Genomic DNA, 17643 nt, shown 5'->3' with positions numbered 1-17643 from the left:
TTAAGATAGTCCATGGAGGATAAGAGACTAGACAAGGTTATGCAGATATTCAACCAGAAAGAGTTTGCTTCCTAAGCAGGGAATTGCACCTGGACCACCAGTGTGAAAGGGCAAAACCTTAGCTACTGAAATACAGCATGGGGTAATCTCTACTGCCCTTCCCAGAAGGAATCTAGAGTAGTTAACAGTGAGTTTGCAAAGGCTTTTAACTACTCAAGATAATTTTTAGAGCTAACTATGACATAAACTCTAAAATTCCTGTTCCCTGGAAGGCAAGAGACCAAGAGAAAGTACTGCTATATGATTACAAAGTCAAGCTCCTAAGAACATAAAACAAGATGGAGATAAACAGTGATTTTTACCATTCATTCAACTGTTTTTACAGAGAGAGAAGCCAGAAATCTGACTGGTAAGAAATTCTTACCTTTTGGCCAGCATGCCAGGCTCTGGGCTCCCTTTCCCTGAGTGGCTTTAGTGACCCAGCTTGCTGCACCATCACGCTGGGGTCCAAGCCGCATCATAAAGGAAAATTATTTTTTTTCACTCTGGCCAGAGCAAAATAGTAAAACATAGACATTAGCCACTCTGCTTAGCACCCAATATCAAACTGGCGAGGCTTAAATTTGCCCTCAGATGGCCCTCCTCATCTTTAATCAAACCTCCAACTAGGAGTTTCAAGGCGCGGTCTCTGGGCAAGATGGTTGCCTTGAGTAACGGAAAAGATATGAAAGGAAAATAAGATGAAGGAAAGTATTGCCTGTGGCATTGTGCAGAAGGTGAAGAGCTCAGGGAGGCCAGAGCAAGACCCATTCATTTCAGCGACACTGAAAAGTTCTGATGGCCGCTAGTTAGTAGCGAAAGGATCTTTTCCAGCAGTCTCATCAGCTCTCAGGTTTCCCTCTTTTTGGGGAGGGAGGAAAAAGTTCCTCATGTCCCACGATCCTGTACATGCCTAATCCTGTCACCCACAGCTATCAGCAAAGAGTGTAAGGCAGATTATTCCAAAGAGAATAGCAGTTGACATCCCATAGTGCCAAAACCGTTCCTAGCCAAAAGAGACTTTACTGAGAGCCCTCATGTTAAAAATGTACTTCAGTGCAGCCAGGCACAGTAGCTCACGCCTGTTATCCTGGCACTTTGGAAGGCCAAGGCGGGTAGATCACAAGGTCAGGAGATCGAGACCATCCTGGCTAACATGGCGAAACCCCATCTCTACTAAAAATACAAAAACTTAGCTGGGTGTGGTGGCGGGCGCCTGTAGTCCCAGCTACTTGGGAGGCTGAGGCAGAAGAATGGAGTGAACCAGGGAGGCAGAGCTTGCAGCGAGCTGAGATCCTGCCACTGCGCTCCAGCCTGGGCAACAGAGAGAGACTCCATCTCAAAAAAAAAAAAAAAAGAAAGAAAAAGAAAGAAAGTACTTCAATGCATTGTTGTTCATTTGGAACATTCCACTGTAAGTTATCTTTAGTAAGATTTTGCTGTTTCTGTAAGACTTCACTGCCTCCCAGGCCTAATGTGTAAGCCAGAAGGAACTTAGTTTTCCAGAAATTAAGGAGCCCATTTTTACCTAAAATATTGGCTTTACTCCCAGGTTCTCTTGATTAACTTAGCCAATGATTTTTCCTACCTACGCACACAAGAAAAATGAAAAAAGGGGTAGAACACAGAAATCCCTATGAATTTTCAAAAGCCAAATTTTATAACCCCTACAATATTACTGCTTACTACCAGTTCCTTTCTGACCCAGTCAGATATAAGAGGCCTCTAACTGGATCCAAGCCAGTTAATTCCCGGATCAAATCTGTTCCTGGACCCAGTCCAGTTTCTGTCATAACTACAAACCCAGTTTGGATCAGAAACTTGCTCAAAGAAACTCAGAGAACTCAAAATACAAATCCATGGAGCTCCAAAACCCTAGAGGGAGCTTACCCGCGATCCCCAGCCGCTCTGAGAGATCAATGGACACAGGTGGGACCTGCAGGTACCTTGTGTGTTCACTCAGCTCTCCTGGGGGTCACTAGAAGCTCCACTTCGGATTCTGCTTCTGACACCATCTGATAAAAGAAAAACTTCAGCCAAATTAAATTTAAAGGAGTTTAGCTGAGCAATGAATGATTCACAAAGTGGGCAGCCCCTAGAATCACAGCAGATTCACAAAGTCTCCAGGGGTGCCTCACGGTCAGAATAAATTTACAGACAAAGAAGGTAAGGTAATGTACAGGAATCAGAAGTGAGGAACAGAAATAGTGAGATTGGTTACAACTCGGCATTTGCCTTATCTGAACACAGTTTGAACATTCAGCAGTCTATGAGTGGTTGAAGTATGGCTGCTGGGACTGGCTAACACTCAGTTATTGTTACAGGTGCATACTACTAAGTTAGGTTTTCAATTTTGTCTGACTCTTACAGTTTATCCACAAGGACTCAAATATAGAAGTATGGAATCCTTCTCAGGCTATATTTAGTTTGCTTCAACAGATCAATATTTCTCAAAGTATAGTCCCCAGACCAGCAGGGTCATCATCACCTGGTTGTTTAAAATGCAAATTCTCAGGCCCCACTGATGATCTGCTAAATCAGAAACTCTAGGGGTAGTGCCAGGAGTTTGTTTTAACAAGACCGCCAGAGGTTCTGGTATACCCTACAGTTTTAAGAATCACTGACAAAGATATAAATTGGCAGTTTGGTTTTATACTTGACATATCATGATGAACATCCTTACAAGTCAGTAGATAAAACCAGATGCCTCTATTTCTTTTCCTTTATTCTTTATGCATATGTACACATATATAATTGTACATTAACAGACTCACTTTACAGATGTTTTGGGGTTTCTTATTGCAGCCTGTTTTGTTTTACTTGTCTTCATTCTCCCCCTTCCCCAATGCCACCACCTCCCCTCAAGCAACTCGTGTTAACAACTTAGCATATGCCATTCTATATTTTCCCCATTCTCATCTAACACATAAAACACACACTTAGAGGCTAGACTTTAGATTGCCTGCTTTAAGAAAAATGGGATTATATTTTATATATTACTCTGCTTATCAGTTTCTCATCCAAAAATACCTCATGAAACTGTTTCCAAGGTAACTTTTAGCTCTAAATCTTTCTTTGTAATGGCTGCATGATATTTCGTGTATGGATACACCATGATTTATTCATTCATCTCAATATTGCTGGCATTTTGAATAGAGCTGTAATAAATATATATATTTGTTACATATATATTTATATACATATATATGTATACACACACACACACACACCATATATACCCTGATGCATTTATTTCTATAGTATACATTCTTAGGACAGGATTGCCAGGTTGAAAGTACATTTCTCATGTTAAAAAATGTTTCCATTGCATTTCAAAAAAAGGATTTAAATTTTACATTTCCACTAATTGTGTATGATAGAGGCTTTCTCCCCCATATTGCCATCAGCAATAGGTGTTATCATGTGATTAAACTTTAGCCAATCTGATAGGAGCAAAGTGGGAACCCTTTTTCCCTCTCCTGTCTTCTTAATTGATATTTTAAAAAAATAGACACATTCCATTTTGTGAGGAGCTGCAAGTTCCCCAGCATGCTTTTGATCCTTAATTCCACTTCAGTGGACCTCTCCATAACTCACTTCATAAAGGGAGCAGTATTTTCCCTTTAAAGCATAATGCGAGTGGGCCCTTTTAAAATTCCTGTTTAGAGAAACCTAGAAATCTAGATTATCTCCTCTGCGTGAGCTGAAAGTCAGACAGTGCATCCTATATTATTCATATGTACCTTGCCTCATTCCCCAGTTCCCTCTAGACCCTCCATTTTTGGAACCTTTCTTTCTGCCTTCTTCTGCTCCACCCATTCCCCTGTTTATTTTAAACCTCCAGTATCCCCTTTAAAAAATGATTTTAAAATAAGCTTGGAAAACAGAATGCATTCTGTTGCAACAACATTTGTTGATAACACTTTAGGGCTTTAGCAGGTGAGGTCTGATGCTGGAAGCCCAATGACCTCATTGATTGAGTGCAAACTAGAGTAGGAGGGACACCAGTTCTTCAAACTGGATACCTCTCCCAGTTCAGGGCTCTGCCTCTCCACTTCCCATCCCTTAGCACCTAAAGCAACCTATAGCAGAGGGAAGCCCTGTGGGCCCTGGCAGAGCCTCATACAATTGTGAGAAACTCTGGCTTCCCTTCCAAAGTCCAGGAGTCCAGGGAGCATCCTGACCTCCCTGGGGTTTTTTGAGAGGAGTGTCACTCACTAAAGAAGATTTTGGAAGCCTGGGGGCCCAGCAGCAACCATGTGTCAGAGCCTACCTGCCTGGTTCTTGAGCTCTGGAAGTGGGAGCTTGGAGTTCATCAACAGCTTACAAAGACTGGAGTCCCCCTGGGTGCACCCCTGGGTCTTCCTGTCATCCAGTTGGTGTTTCTGCTGGTTTCTGTCCTACCATTACAGCTACCCTAGGAACCTACTGCAGGAGGAAAATAAGACAGTTGAAGGTGTCACAGATGTAGGGATCTGAGTAGTGATTCACTTTAACATGCATTTGATTGTTTAGAATGTATGTAATATGCAATATGTATGCAATACCACTCCTCGATCTGAGGGTGTTTAATGTTTCACTTCACCAAAATGCAGCATCTAGACCAGCTTATGAATCTTCCGCTGCATTCTGTGAAGATGGAACCTTGTTATACTAAAGTCAACCTGCTTCACGAGCGCCTGCAGGATCTCAAGAGCCGCTTCAGATTCCCCCACGTCGATCTGGTGGTTCAGAGGACACAGAACTACATGCAGGAGGTGGGTGTGGCAGGGGCATCCCTGGTGGATGAGGGTAAACAGAGAGCAGAGAAATGGGTGCTGGCCAGTGAGACCAGCTGCTGGTGTAGCTGAGGGAAATGCGTCGCATCTCTTTAGCCATCATGTTGAGGGAGGACATGTTCAGTCCCTCCACTGGCTTCGTCTTCCTTCCATGTAGGTGAACATCATAGACAAGATATAGCTCAGAAAAATAAAGCAGCATTAATTGATAACTACTCGATTTGTCAAATCAATGCTTTAACCTTGGCTACACGTTGGAATCACCTGGGGGAAATACTGATGTCCAGGCTGGAGTGCAGTGGCACAATCTTGGCTCACCACATGCAACCTTTGCCTCCCAGGTTCAAGTGATTGTCTTGCTTCAGCTTCCTGAGTAGCTGGGACTACAGGCATGTGCCAACATGCCTGGCTAATTTTTGTATTTTTAGTAGAGATGGGGTTTTACTGTGTTGGCCAGGCTGGTCTCAAACTCTTGACCTCAAGTGATCTGCCCACCTCAGCCTCCTGAAGTGCTGGGATTACAGGCATGAGCCACCACACCCAGCCTATATGGCTACTTTTTGATAGAATGTCCCTACCCTGATTCCTACTGCTTCTAATATGCAGCCAGGATTGAGAACCACTGGCTTAAATTAATTCCCTAATGTAATTAAGAGCAAACCAATCAATCAATCAATCATAGCTTCATATTTGAATTACTTGAGTCTGCTTGACAGGTTTCTTTCTTTTTTTTTTTTTTTTTATAAGGAACCTTTTCCCCAGTAACAGGAATGAATAGCACAAACTCCTTCCATATTATGGTGTTTCCTAAATGAACAAGGGATGTGGTCATCAACACTCTAAAGGACACCATGCCATTTCACGCAGATATTCTGAGGAGAGATTACTGTGGGCCTGACACTGTACCAGATCCCACTTCAGGGAGCTTGAGTGAGACAAATTCTTAGATAAATTCACTACGGTGTTGAAGGTATGATAAAGGTATATATTGTGGCCAGGCACAGTGGCTTACGCCTGTAATCTCAGCATTTTGGGAGGCCGAGGCTGGTGGATCACTTGAAGTCAGGAGTTTAAGACCAGCCTGGCCAACAGGGCAAAATCCCATCTTTACTAAAAATACAAAAAAATTAGCCGGGGATGGTGGTGCGCACCTGTAGTCCCAGCTGCTCGGAGGCCGAAGCACGAGACTCGCTTGAACCCTGGAGGCAGATGTTGCAGTGAACCAAGAGTGTGCCACTGCACTCCAGCCTGTGTGACAAAGCGAAACTGTGTCTCAAAAAAAAAAAAAAAAAAGTATATATTGGATGCTTTGGGATCACGGGCTTGGGGAAGAAAGGAGCATTTTTTTTTTTTCATAAAAGTTATGGACAGGATTAAGTGATACATTTTAGCTAACCCTTGAGTTGTGAGGGATGAAAGAGGAAGAAGGAACAAAATTGGGCAACAGTTTAGCAGAAGTCTCTTTCATAATACTGGACCCTGGTGACGGGAACACAGGCAAAGGTGCAGAGAATAAGATACCTGCACTACTTCTGCTTTCTGAGCCATGAGCGTGTCAGCCACTGTCCCCACTCCCTGACCTTCCTGCCTTCCCAGCCCTGCAGAGAGAGGGAGAGATATGCTGCGGAGGGCTTTACATCCACTTAAAAGTGGAGGTGCAGCCAAAAACTAGTTGAAGAAGGCTCCAGCCTCATCCCTTAATCAGTGGCTGCAGGTATCAAAGAATAGAAGAGGAGTACCCACAGGAGATGACAGAACGCTTGCTCAGTCCCATGGCCTTGGGTTTTTCCAACTTCTTCCTGCTCCCACTGTGGCCACGTGACCATTTGTTTCATAGTCTTGGTGATGGGGTCATGTTGCTCTGGGTCACCCCCAGGGTAACAGCCGAGGGGACTCATCTCTGATGGCCCCTACTCTCCAAGCCCACTTAGCCAGGCCTGTGGTTGGTGATCCCAGCCTCTGACTGTTGTCTGTTTCTGTGTCGCTTCTGCTTTCTAGCTAATGGAGAATGCAGTGTTCACTTTTGAGCAGTTGCTTTCCCCACATCTCCAAGGAGAGGCCTCCAAGACTGCAGTTGCCATTGAGAAGGTTAAGCTCCGAGTCTTAAAGGTAAAACCGTTCTCTTGTTTGTGGGAAGCATAAAATGAGAACATGACCCCTGTTTCTTTTGTGAAATGGAAAATACCATGTTCTCTCCTTCGCTCTAATCTTTCCCCACTCCTTCCTCTCCGAAGTCCAGTGACTTGTCAATCTGCTGCGATTTCTCCAGTGTGACTTCCATGCCTCTTCTGCCATCTAGTGACCACTGCTAGTCCTCAGTATCATTACCCACAGCTAGAGGCCCTGTGTCCCAGCTTTCATAGAGATCGAACTCGACAAACATTTATTGGCTGTCCACTATAAGTATTGTGTGGGATGTAAAAATAGGCAAGGCACAGCTTCTTTCTTCAAAGAGGTTACAAATATGGTAAAATCCATTAAACTGGCAAATATTTTATTGAAAAATCAAAACCTCACGGCAAAGGAAATACTCCAAGGAAAAGAAACCTACCATATGAAATTGTTTTAAATGTACTTCAGCGTAAGTGTATATTAAAATAGTTTTAATAATAGGAGCTTGCGCATATGTTATATTTTAAAACCTTTTACTTGATCCCTACAAGAACTTGTGCATTCACTAGAATACGCCCCCATTGTACAGATGAGGAACTGATTCTGTAAAAGCTAATATGACTTAATTAAGCTCAACAGGCTGGTCAATGGTGAGTTTAAGGATAAATGATCATACACCTAGTCCACTGATTTTTTTTACTGCTTTCTAGTTATCTTAAACAGTGCTTTGGAACAGAAGATCAAAGTCCCACAGAGCCTAAGGGTGATCTCTGAATTTCGGACTTGATCTTGATGCTTCACAGGCAAGAGGAAACTCTAGCAACCAATTCACTGATATTAAAAATGATACTGATCATGGTAACACACACAATAATGAAATTGCAATGGAACTAAAAAAAAAGATAGTGTCAGTGTCAAATGCTTTAGCATACAGAAAGAAAGGAAGAAAAATGTAGAAAGGTGTTCAAATATTAGGACCACAAGTTTGAGAGAGATTTTGAGTGCCTTTAGTTCAACTTCATGTTCAGTGTTCAGCAGATTCCCTCAAGGGGTGATCCCACTCGTGCTCCGACACCTGCACTGGCAGGATGCTTTTTGCCTCTCAGGATAGCCCATTTGAGTTCTTGACAGCAAGAACATGCTTTCTTATGTTAGACCAAAGTTCTCACCACTGGTCATTCCAGTTCTACCCACTTCATTCATAACCTTCTTCTACGTGGCAGCCTTTGGTTATTTGAATAAGTTATAATTTGCCCTAAGTTATTATCTCCAGTATAAACACCTTGGTCTCTTTAACCATTCTTCACTTGGCCTGACCATTCTTCTCACTGCCTATGACTGTACTTTGATTTATCTGTGATCCCCTTGAAGTGAGATCTAAGATTAAATCCTGGTCTCCATGTTGGGATGTCCAATGCAGAACAGAGAGAATCATCATCTTTCTTGTGCTGGATACTGAACTTCTTTGGTTAACACATCACAGTGTTTATGAAGCCACTAGCCAGGCCTTCTCTTCCCTTGTGGAAATCATTACAACCCACTGACCCTGCTTTGAGGATGTGGAGTAATAGATGATCATGGACCTACCTGGGACAGGAGTAATAAAGTACAAACTCACCCCCCAATTCTATCCGCAACTTCTTTATAATGCAGAAGTCACCACTCTGTTTTGATCTTGCCTCAGTTTCCACACCTGTAAAAGGTAAGAGTGAGATGGATCATTATCAGTTATAACCTGTGCCTGCAGTGCGAGGGGATTACATGGAAAGATCTCTGAGGCCTTGGAAATACAAGAGTTCTCAGACATTAGGGAAAAAAGAGAGGTGAAGTGGGTGGGTGAGTTTTTTGCACAAGCATAAGTCAACAGATTGTAATGTAACTATTTAACATATGTTTCTTTATTGACAGCAATATGATTATGACAGCAGCACCATCCGAAAGAAGATATTTCAAAAGGCACTAGTTCAAATCACACTTCCCACCGTGCAGAAGGCACTGGCATCCACGTGCAAACCAGTAAGGGGATGAGTTACCCTAAAGAGCTTGCTCTTCTTACCTCTGAAGTTCAAACAAGTTCTTTTGTGATGTGTACTGGCAAACAGCAGACTGGACCAGGGAGGGATTGGCAGACATTTTTGTAAATGGTCAGATAGTAAATCTTTTAAGCTTCATGGACTGCACTATTTCTGTTGCAACTATTTAGCTCTGCTGTTGTAGCACACAAACAGCCATTGACTATATATAAACAGACTTTATTTGCAAAAACAAGATGCTAGCCAGATATGCTGACCCCTGTACTAGACAAAATCCCAAAAGGCAGTGATCTGAATTTGAGTCAAACTAGGGGTTGACATAGAATACCTAAGGATACCGGGTGTTCCTCATTATAGTTTGACTCATAGGTCCAACATGTCCTCTGAAACTTGACCATTGCATCCAAAAAAGATCTTAGCTAACACGATTACAGGATATGTGTTCTGTTAAACCCAGCAATGTTGTTTAGCGAAATCAATGGAACCACTTAAAACCTCTACAAACATTGAGCATCCAGTGAGAGCCATGATTACGAGGGTGTGACTTCATCTGTAGAGCAGAGCAATGGGCCAGCAGAGACTGAAAACAGCTCTGTGAGGAGGTTGTATTTATATCCTCATGGTACAAATGAGGAAACTTGTGTGGTTAAGCCACTGAGCCAGGGCCACAGACCTGGTGACCACCAGAGTGTGAACCCGGTTCACACTTCCCTGTAACATGATAGGCACTCAGGAAATTGTATCAAGTACTGCTACCACTATTATTATTACTACTTCTGCATTTCAAAAATGATCTATTAACCTGGAACAAGGCCTGCTCCCTCTTGGAGCAAATGATAAAGAGGTTTTTGGCAGCTCAGAGAGTCTCCAAGCACTGGAACATTAAAATCCTTTGCATGAGTTATTTTACCACAGACATTTCTTTGGTCATTTTTATAGTCTGTAAGTGTTGTTTTTCTTCAGATCATCATCAGCATATTAGATGTGTTTGGCATTTATTTCTGGGGCATAGTTCTTTAATAGGAAAGGATTTGATTAAGCCAAGGGATTGACCCTTGACCTTACATGGCAGAACAGTTCAGCAGCCAAATGATGATGGTGTCCACTGCTAGGTGGGTTTGCACGCAGATGTTCTGCTTAGAATTTTTTTTTTTTTCAATCACAAAGTCAGTTTGGGGGCCTCAAATCCACCTTCTTTCAGGAGAAAGGTAAGGAGGTTCTCCTTCTCATCAGCGCCCCTCTTTCCAAGCATCAACAGAGTGTGCTGTGCCCAATCTGTAAGAGGCTCTTGTAATTTTTTAATCAGGAGGCAATGATTTCAAAAGAGCCTGTGACCCAGCGTTTTTGGTAATGGAGGATATTATATCAGCTTCAAGAGCTTTTTAAAAATCTGGATTTGCAGAATAGATGAATGAGGGGATTATCTGCTTCCTAGAAGGAGTCTTTATTTTGCTAAAGTGCATTTCCCTTGGCTCTATAAGTAGCAGCTTCCTAGATCTGTGGTACTCAACCTCAGCCAGAGCTATGTATTAGAATTGTCTGGGGAACTGTGAAAAAATGATTCTGACTCCCCAACACCTACCTTCAGAGATACTAAATTAATTGGCCGAGGGAAGTAAACCTATGGCCCTGTTCAACCAATTCAATATTGAAGACCTGTTTTGTAAGTTGGTCACTTCATGACAGTATACATGTCCATAGAAAGTACTCCTTCTCACAGAATTATTTAGCTGGTTGAAAATTTAAAGATCTACTGTTTATTGAGTCAGCAAATATGTATTAGATGTGTATCACATATGATCCAGGCATTATGCCAGGCCAGCATCCCTGCAGTTCTGGAGTTCATGGTAGAGAGTGGGAGACAGGCAAACAGGACGCCATGTGAGGGACACAGCAGTTGCTTCATGGGGAAGAGTTCCAATGAAAGTGCCAAACTCTGCTTCTGCAGCCAGGAAGGACTTCCAGGGTCATGCTTTCACCCAGTCCTGAGGGATGAATGACAATCAGGGGAATAGGAATGGGAGACCACCTGGGAAGGATGAAAGGGTGTTGTAGGCATGAGTCTGTGCCTCTCGTTTCGCAGAGGAAGAGACAGAGGCACAGAGCAGTGATGTGGCTCACCAAGGTCCCATGTCTAGTCTAGGGCAGTCTCCAGTCTCCGGGGCAATGCTTTTCTCAAATCTGTGCAACAGTCCTGCCTCTAGACCCTCTAGGGGTCGTTAAAGCTCATGTCTCTTCAATCCTTTGTCTTTCTTCTTGGTTGGGTTTAAAGGAACCCATTATTACCCACTGTAATCTGGGCTACAGTGCCCCAAAGTCCTAGCACTGAGAGTTGTCTGAGGTGGTGCTTCTGATCACCTGCTGTAAATACTGTCCTTCCAGGCAAGAGACCACAAATCCCATGATAAGTCCCTGATTCTCTAAGAGCCGCATGTGGGAAGATGTGCCCCAGCACCACCAGGTGCAAGGATTACCGAATTAATCTCTGGGATATAATTTGGTACATTTTGATCCCTGCCCTGTCCTCATGCTTATAAAAGGCAAGCCATTTGGAAACCCTTGGAAAAGAGGGATAGTTAAGGGTTGCACCATGCCTGGGCTATCCTAGAAGGAATCAATGAATGTCAGGGCCAGTTGAAGAGAAAGAAATGTTTCTGAAGAGCCCTTGCCTAGAGATTCTCCCAACCCCCAAAGTGGCCCCATTCTAATAAAGTTAAGCGTACATCTACCCTATGACCCAACTTTACTTTTAGGTATATGCCCAACATGAACAAGCCCTTAAATCCACAAAAAAATATATGTACAAGAATGTTCACAGCAATTATATTTATGGTTGAAAATTGAAAAACAATCTCAATTTTCATCAATGTGAGTGCAGATAAACAATTTTTGTTTATCCATATAATGAATACCACTTAACAATAAAAAGGAATGAGCTACTGATAGATGTAACAACATGGATGAATCTCAAAAACAAATGCAAAATAATTATGATTTCATTTCTATAAAGTTCAAGAACAAGCAAAAACCAATCTATCATGATAGGTATAAAATCAGTGCTCATATCTTGAGGGGTACAGACTGGAAAGGGGAGTGGGGGAACTTTGGGGAATGACGGAAATGTTCTCCTTCTTGATCTGGGTTATGGTTACATAAGTATGTTTACATATTTAAAATCATTGAGCTGTAATTATCTGTACATTTTACTATATATAACATATCTTGGTAAAGTGCTGTTGTAATTTTTTAAAAAAAGGAAGAAGGAAACATCTTAGTGATGAGGGGAAAAAAAGGAGGCTCCAAACCTACTATTGAGGCCTTGAGATGATTTAAAAAAAAAATCAGTGCTGTCTTCCCCCATGAAGTGCATAAAATGCATGGCCAGTACAAGGAAAGGGAAAGGAATCACCAATGGCTGAGTGAGTTCTGCACTTTATCATGGACAGTAATAGATGTGTTGAGGTCAGGCATAGTGCCTAGACAATGAATTGAATTGAAGGGAACCCAGTAAAATATTGTTGAATTGAGTAATTTGCCCCTGGGCCAACATTGTCCTTCTCCCGTGACCTCCAAGAGAGGAATCATGAGTGGGAATCGTCTTTTCTGTATCTCCTCTAAGAACAGGCATCTCATGCCTTTTCATCTTTATCTTCTTATCTCTTGCTCTCCAGGAGCTTCAGAAATATGAGCAGTTCATCTTTGCAGATCATACCAATATGATTCACGTTGAAAATGTCTATGAGGAGATTTTACATCAGATCCTACTTGATGAAACTCTGAAAGGTAAGGAAGATTACCTGGTGCTGCAGGGACTCTCCCTCGAAGGGAGCATCCCTGAAACAGGATTCTGTAAGGCTAGTCTGGAGGAAAAGAGAAGAGGAAATGGACATTGGTGAGGTGGGGAGACAGTGAGGAGAGGGAAGGAAAGAAGGAAGGATATTAACCTTCATTGAGCATTATGATTAAGCACACACTAAGCTGGCACTTTAGATATTATTTTCCCTTTTTAATACAAAAATATGAATGCTGTGAGATGGGAATTTTAAGTTTCATTTTACAGATGAGAAAGTTGAGGTTTAGTGAGATTAAATCTCGGGTCTCTCATGAAGAGCTGTTTTCCTCTTGCTATTCCAGACAGAACAAAGGGAAAAGGGCTTTTCTTAGGCACAGGCTTATAACTGTCCCTGCCCCCCACTCACCAAAGCTGAGAACAGGCAATTCCAGCAGCAAGACTTGTTAATGGCTCTCTCAACACATTCCCAGCCTACACTCAGCCGGATAGAAAAAGGTGCAGGGTGATGACGCAGTGTCATGCGAGTCTCAGTAGGACCCTGGCACCCGATATCCTCAGGAATCCCTTGCCTGGGATTGGATTGTGGATAGGAAAACTTGTTAAAAATATGCTGGAGGGCCAGGAATGGTGGCTTACGCCTGTAATCCCAGCACTTTGGGAGGCTGGGGCAGGCAGATCACTTGAGGTCAGGAGTTTGAGACCAGCCTGGCCAACACGGTGAAACCCCATCTCTACTAAAAATATTTAAAAATTAGCTGAGCGTGATGGTGCATGCCTGTAATCCCAGCTACTCCAGAGGTGAGGTAGGAGAATCGATTGAACCCAGGAGGCAGAGGTTGCAGTGAGTGAGATTGTGTCACTGCACTCCAGCCTGGGTGACAGAGTGAGACTAGGTCTCAAAAAAAAAAGGCTGGAGAGGGCCACCATCAAACCGTGGGCCTGAAACATATCTGATCTCCTTTGGGAAGGTCTTAAGTATCACAAAAGACCTTCCTCAATGAAAACTGGCCAAGCACAAGCCCCAGGTCCCAGTAGCTAATTCTAGGGAATCCAATGAAGTCAGGAATATGAAGATGTCGGCGCAGTGTCTACACCAAGGAAGGACTCAGTCAAGGCCACTGCCAGCCCACCATGGGCACCTTTGGGTGATTTCGAAAAAGACTCCTTTCCTCCAGACACTTTATTGCTCTCTGTTAGAAAATTGTCACAATATATTGATTTTGTTAGAGAAGGAAACTCGGCAGCTAGCTGCTGAAAAGTTATGCTGAATACACAAATCTATACTGTCTTTGATATGAATGGCAGCCCTGGGATGTGATATTTTTGATCTGGGTTATGGTTACATAAGTAACCATCTACAGCCCCTGCACTGCCATAAGTAGGAGGCCTGTGGTCAAAAATGTCACCTGCTGTTGTTGTTCTTATTAGAGATTTGCCCCTCTGGTGGCCTTTGAAACTGAGCTAGATGCACATGGATCTTCATTTCGGCCCTCTCCTCTGCATGTGCAGTACCGAGTACCTATTACACATTCAGGACTGTACTGCAAGGTAAAGCAGAGAAGTGTAAGGCCTGCCCCTGCCCTAGAGGATTTCAGTCCAGGTGGACAAACTGAAGCCAGCCATCTTAGCAGCTAATAAAATGTGCTGGGGCCTCCCTGAGGGATATAGGTGATGCTATTGCAGACCCTGAGTGTCTTGAAAACAAAGGCTATAGTTTATTCATCTCTGCATTCCCAGGGCTTGTCTCACGTTAAATGCCCTGCAAATGTTTGCTGTTTGAATAAGTGCTACGGAGGCTCAGAGTCTGGAAACAGTTGACAGTCTTTGGTCATCAGGGAAGGCTCCCTGGATGTAAACTGGGTCTTGAAATAGAGAAATTTGGATAGCCAGAGAGGCTGAGAGAGGACTTTGGCGTCTCAATAAAATCAGAAAATCCAGGCTGACCAGGGCAGAGTGTTAATATCATGTTTTGTTTTCTGATATCTCTCAGTGATAAAGGAAGCCGCTATCCTGAAGAAACACAACTTATTTGAAGATAACATGGCCTTGCCCAGTGAAAGTGTGTCCAGCTTAACAGATCTAAAGCCCCTCACAGGGTCAAACCAGGCCAGCCCTGCCAGAGGAGCTTCTGCCATTCTGCCAGGAGTTCTGGGTAGTGAGACCCTCACTAACGAAGTATTCCAGGAGTCGGAGGAAGAGAAGCAGCCTGAGGTCCCTAGCTCGTTGACCAAAGGAGAAAGCCTTTCTCTCCCTGGGCCAAGCCTACCCCCAGGTGGGACTGAGCAGGTGATTATTTCAAGAGTGGATGACCTCGTGGTGAGTCCTGTGGCGGCAGAGGACACGGCAGGACTCCCGGGCACATGTTCATCGAAGCTGGAGCTTGGAGGGACCCTTGAGGGTGAAGAACCCATCCAGAAAGAGCCAGAACCCATCGCTGCCTCAGGTTCTTTGAAGGAGCTCAGAAAGTTGCTGACAGCGTCCGTGGAAGTACCAGTGGACTCTGCTCCAGCGACAGAAGAAGATACGAATGGGGAGAGTCACGTTCCCCAAGAAAATGAAGAAGAAGAGGAAAAAGAGCCCAGTCAGGCAGCTGCCACCCATCCGGACAACTGTGAAGAAAGTGAAGTCAGTGAGAGGGAGGCCCAAACTCCCTGTCCCGAGGCCCGTGGGGAGGGGTTGTGGGGATTTCCAGAGGTAGGCAGCCCAGCCTCTCCGCGAGCCAGTGGAGGCCTCACTGAGGAGCCCCTGGGGCCTGTGGAGGGGGAGCTCCCAGGAGAGGCTTGCACACTCACTGCCCATGAAGGAAGAGGGGGCAAGGGCACCGAGGCTGGGGAGGCCTCACAGCAAGAGGGCTGCACTTTAGGTTCTGACCCCGTCTGCCTTAGTGAGAGCCAGGTTTCTGAGGAACAGGAAGAGATGGGAGGGCAAAGCAGCGTGGCCCAGGTCACAGGCGGTGTGAATGCAGAGGAGATCAAGGTAGCCCATGTGCATGAGTGTCAGTGGGTGGTGGAGGATGCTCCAAACACGGATGTCCTGCTGTCACACAAAGATGATGTGAAGGAGGGAGAAGGTGCTCAGGAGAGTTCCCCAGAGCTGCCCTCAGAGGAGTGAAAGGGACCATTTGGCTAAAGTCTTTCTCTGAACAAAGCCAAAGGGTTATAGGGGTACACTTAGGGGTTGCATGTTACCAAAGTAAGCTGTTACCAAAAAATGTTTAAGTATTTTCTGAATTTGAATAATAAAACCAGAGGAAATGCACACAGGGCATGAGCAACGGAGGCAAACTTTGTGGAAATGAATTGTTCTACCATGAATTTTTGCTTTAGTATTTTAATAAGAATTACAAAGGCAATGGCGTACTTGGGGTGAGAGGGAGCTGAGGATGTCTGAGGAGGGAATAGTATTGCAGGGAAGACAGAGAAAACAGTAGGATGACAGTTTTGAATATACTCTTTACTTTTCAGTGGTGCAATCTTCTTATGCACTTTAAGGCTTTTTAATTTTGTTTGAGAATGCAAATGTATAGTATAAGTCTAGCTTTACTGTCTACTATGCCTACTTCACCATCGCTTAAGGACTCAGCATTTGTCCACAGTCAGGCTGCAAGAGAGGGTAGGTCATGAACAGTCACCCCTGCTGGCTGTAGCCTCACAGAGGCAATCACGCCCAATAGATTCAGGAGAAGCTAAGCGGAAATGGAGGGCGGAAGGTGTGATCTGTGGGACTCTCTAGGCCTGTTACTCATCCTGCTATAGATTTCTTATTAATTAATCTTGATGATTCTTATTAATTAATCACATTTTCAGGAAATTCAGATGAGGCAAGAAAATTTTATTGGCCTGGGTAAGCCTGAAAGCATTCCAAATTAGGCTTAGACTGTGCAAAGGGCTTAGCTAAGTTATCAAACTTAAAGCCCATCAATTAAACAAACATTATTTGAGCAGTTACTGCATGCCACGCACTGTGTTGAGCTTAGTAATAAAAAAAAAAAAAAGAAAGAAAAGATAAGGTGCTCGTTCTAGCAGAAATTAAAAGGTCCAAGGGAATTTAATCTGGAAGAAAACATATGCCAATTCTCAAACTATGACAGTGGTTTTTTTTCTCTTTCCATTGAAACAGTCCTAGTTCATTCCCAGAAGGGCACAAAATGAATGAATAAATAAAGACAAAAGCCAAGGTATATGCCCTCAAGTTCCAAAGATGTTACCAAAAGCTGCAATCATTAGTTTTGTCATTCAGCAAGCTAACTGAGTCTCTGTTATATACCAAGCACTGGGGATACCATGTTGCAAAAGAACTTTGTTCCTTTCTCTTAGAACTTACATTTTAATGGAAATAGACAAAACACATCTTCTTAACGGATGGTGACCTATAACCATTAATGTTGAAAGTGGAAGAGACTTACTTCCACAAGATTAAAAGGAGTTGTTCTTTTCTCCTTCAGAAAAATACCGGATCATTTCCTAAAATCTCCAGTCCCAGGTATTACATCTTGGTTTCCCTCCCCCACTTTTTATTTTATTTTATTTTATTTTATTTTATTTTATTTTATTTTATTTTATTTGAGATGGAGTCTTACTCTGCCGCTGAGGCTGCAGTGCAGTGGTGTGATCTTGGCTCACTGCAACCTCTGCCTCCTGGATTCAGGAGATTCTCCTCTCTCAGCCTCCCAAACAGCTGGAATTACAGCCGTGTGGCACCACTCCCGGCTAATTTTTGTATTTTTGGTAGAGATGAGTTTTCACCATGTTGGCCAGACTGGTCTCAAACTCCTGACTTCAAGTGATCCACCCATCTCGACCTTCCAAAGTGCTGGGATTACAGGTGTGAGCTACCTGGCCCCTCCCCAAATTTTAATATCAGATCTCAACATATTTGTTGAGAACTT

General features: G+C 43.4%; 1 protein-coding gene across 1 annotated transcript in view; it reads left to right on the top strand.

Annotated features, from left to right (window-relative positions):
* Positions 1–16919, top strand: part of FAM129A (family with sequence similarity 129, member A) — a 99026-nt gene extending 82107 nt beyond the window's left edge. Inside the window, exons 9-13 of the mRNA XM_011934172.1 lie at positions 4635–4796; positions 6816–6926; positions 8838–8945; positions 12634–12745; positions 14746–16919. Of these exons, the coding sequence (XP_011789562.1) occupies positions 4635–4796; positions 6816–6926; positions 8838–8945; positions 12634–12745; positions 14746–15866 (1614 nt within the window). The 3' untranslated portion in view covers positions 15867–16919. The remainder of the gene's footprint in view (positions 1–4634; positions 4797–6815; positions 6927–8837; positions 8946–12633; positions 12746–14745) is intronic.
* The last annotated feature ends 724 nt before the right edge of the window (positions 16920–17643 follow it).

Source organism: Colobus angolensis, unplaced genomic scaffold, assembly GCF_000951035.1.
Source record: "Colobus angolensis palliatus isolate OR3802 unplaced genomic scaffold, Cang.pa_1.0 Scaffold132, whole genome shotgun sequence".
Taxonomy (NCBI): domain Eukaryota; kingdom Metazoa; phylum Chordata; class Mammalia; order Primates; family Cercopithecidae; genus Colobus; species Colobus angolensis.
The sequence above is the reverse complement of the archived record's forward strand: the minus strand, read 5'-3'. Positions and strand labels throughout refer to the sequence as shown.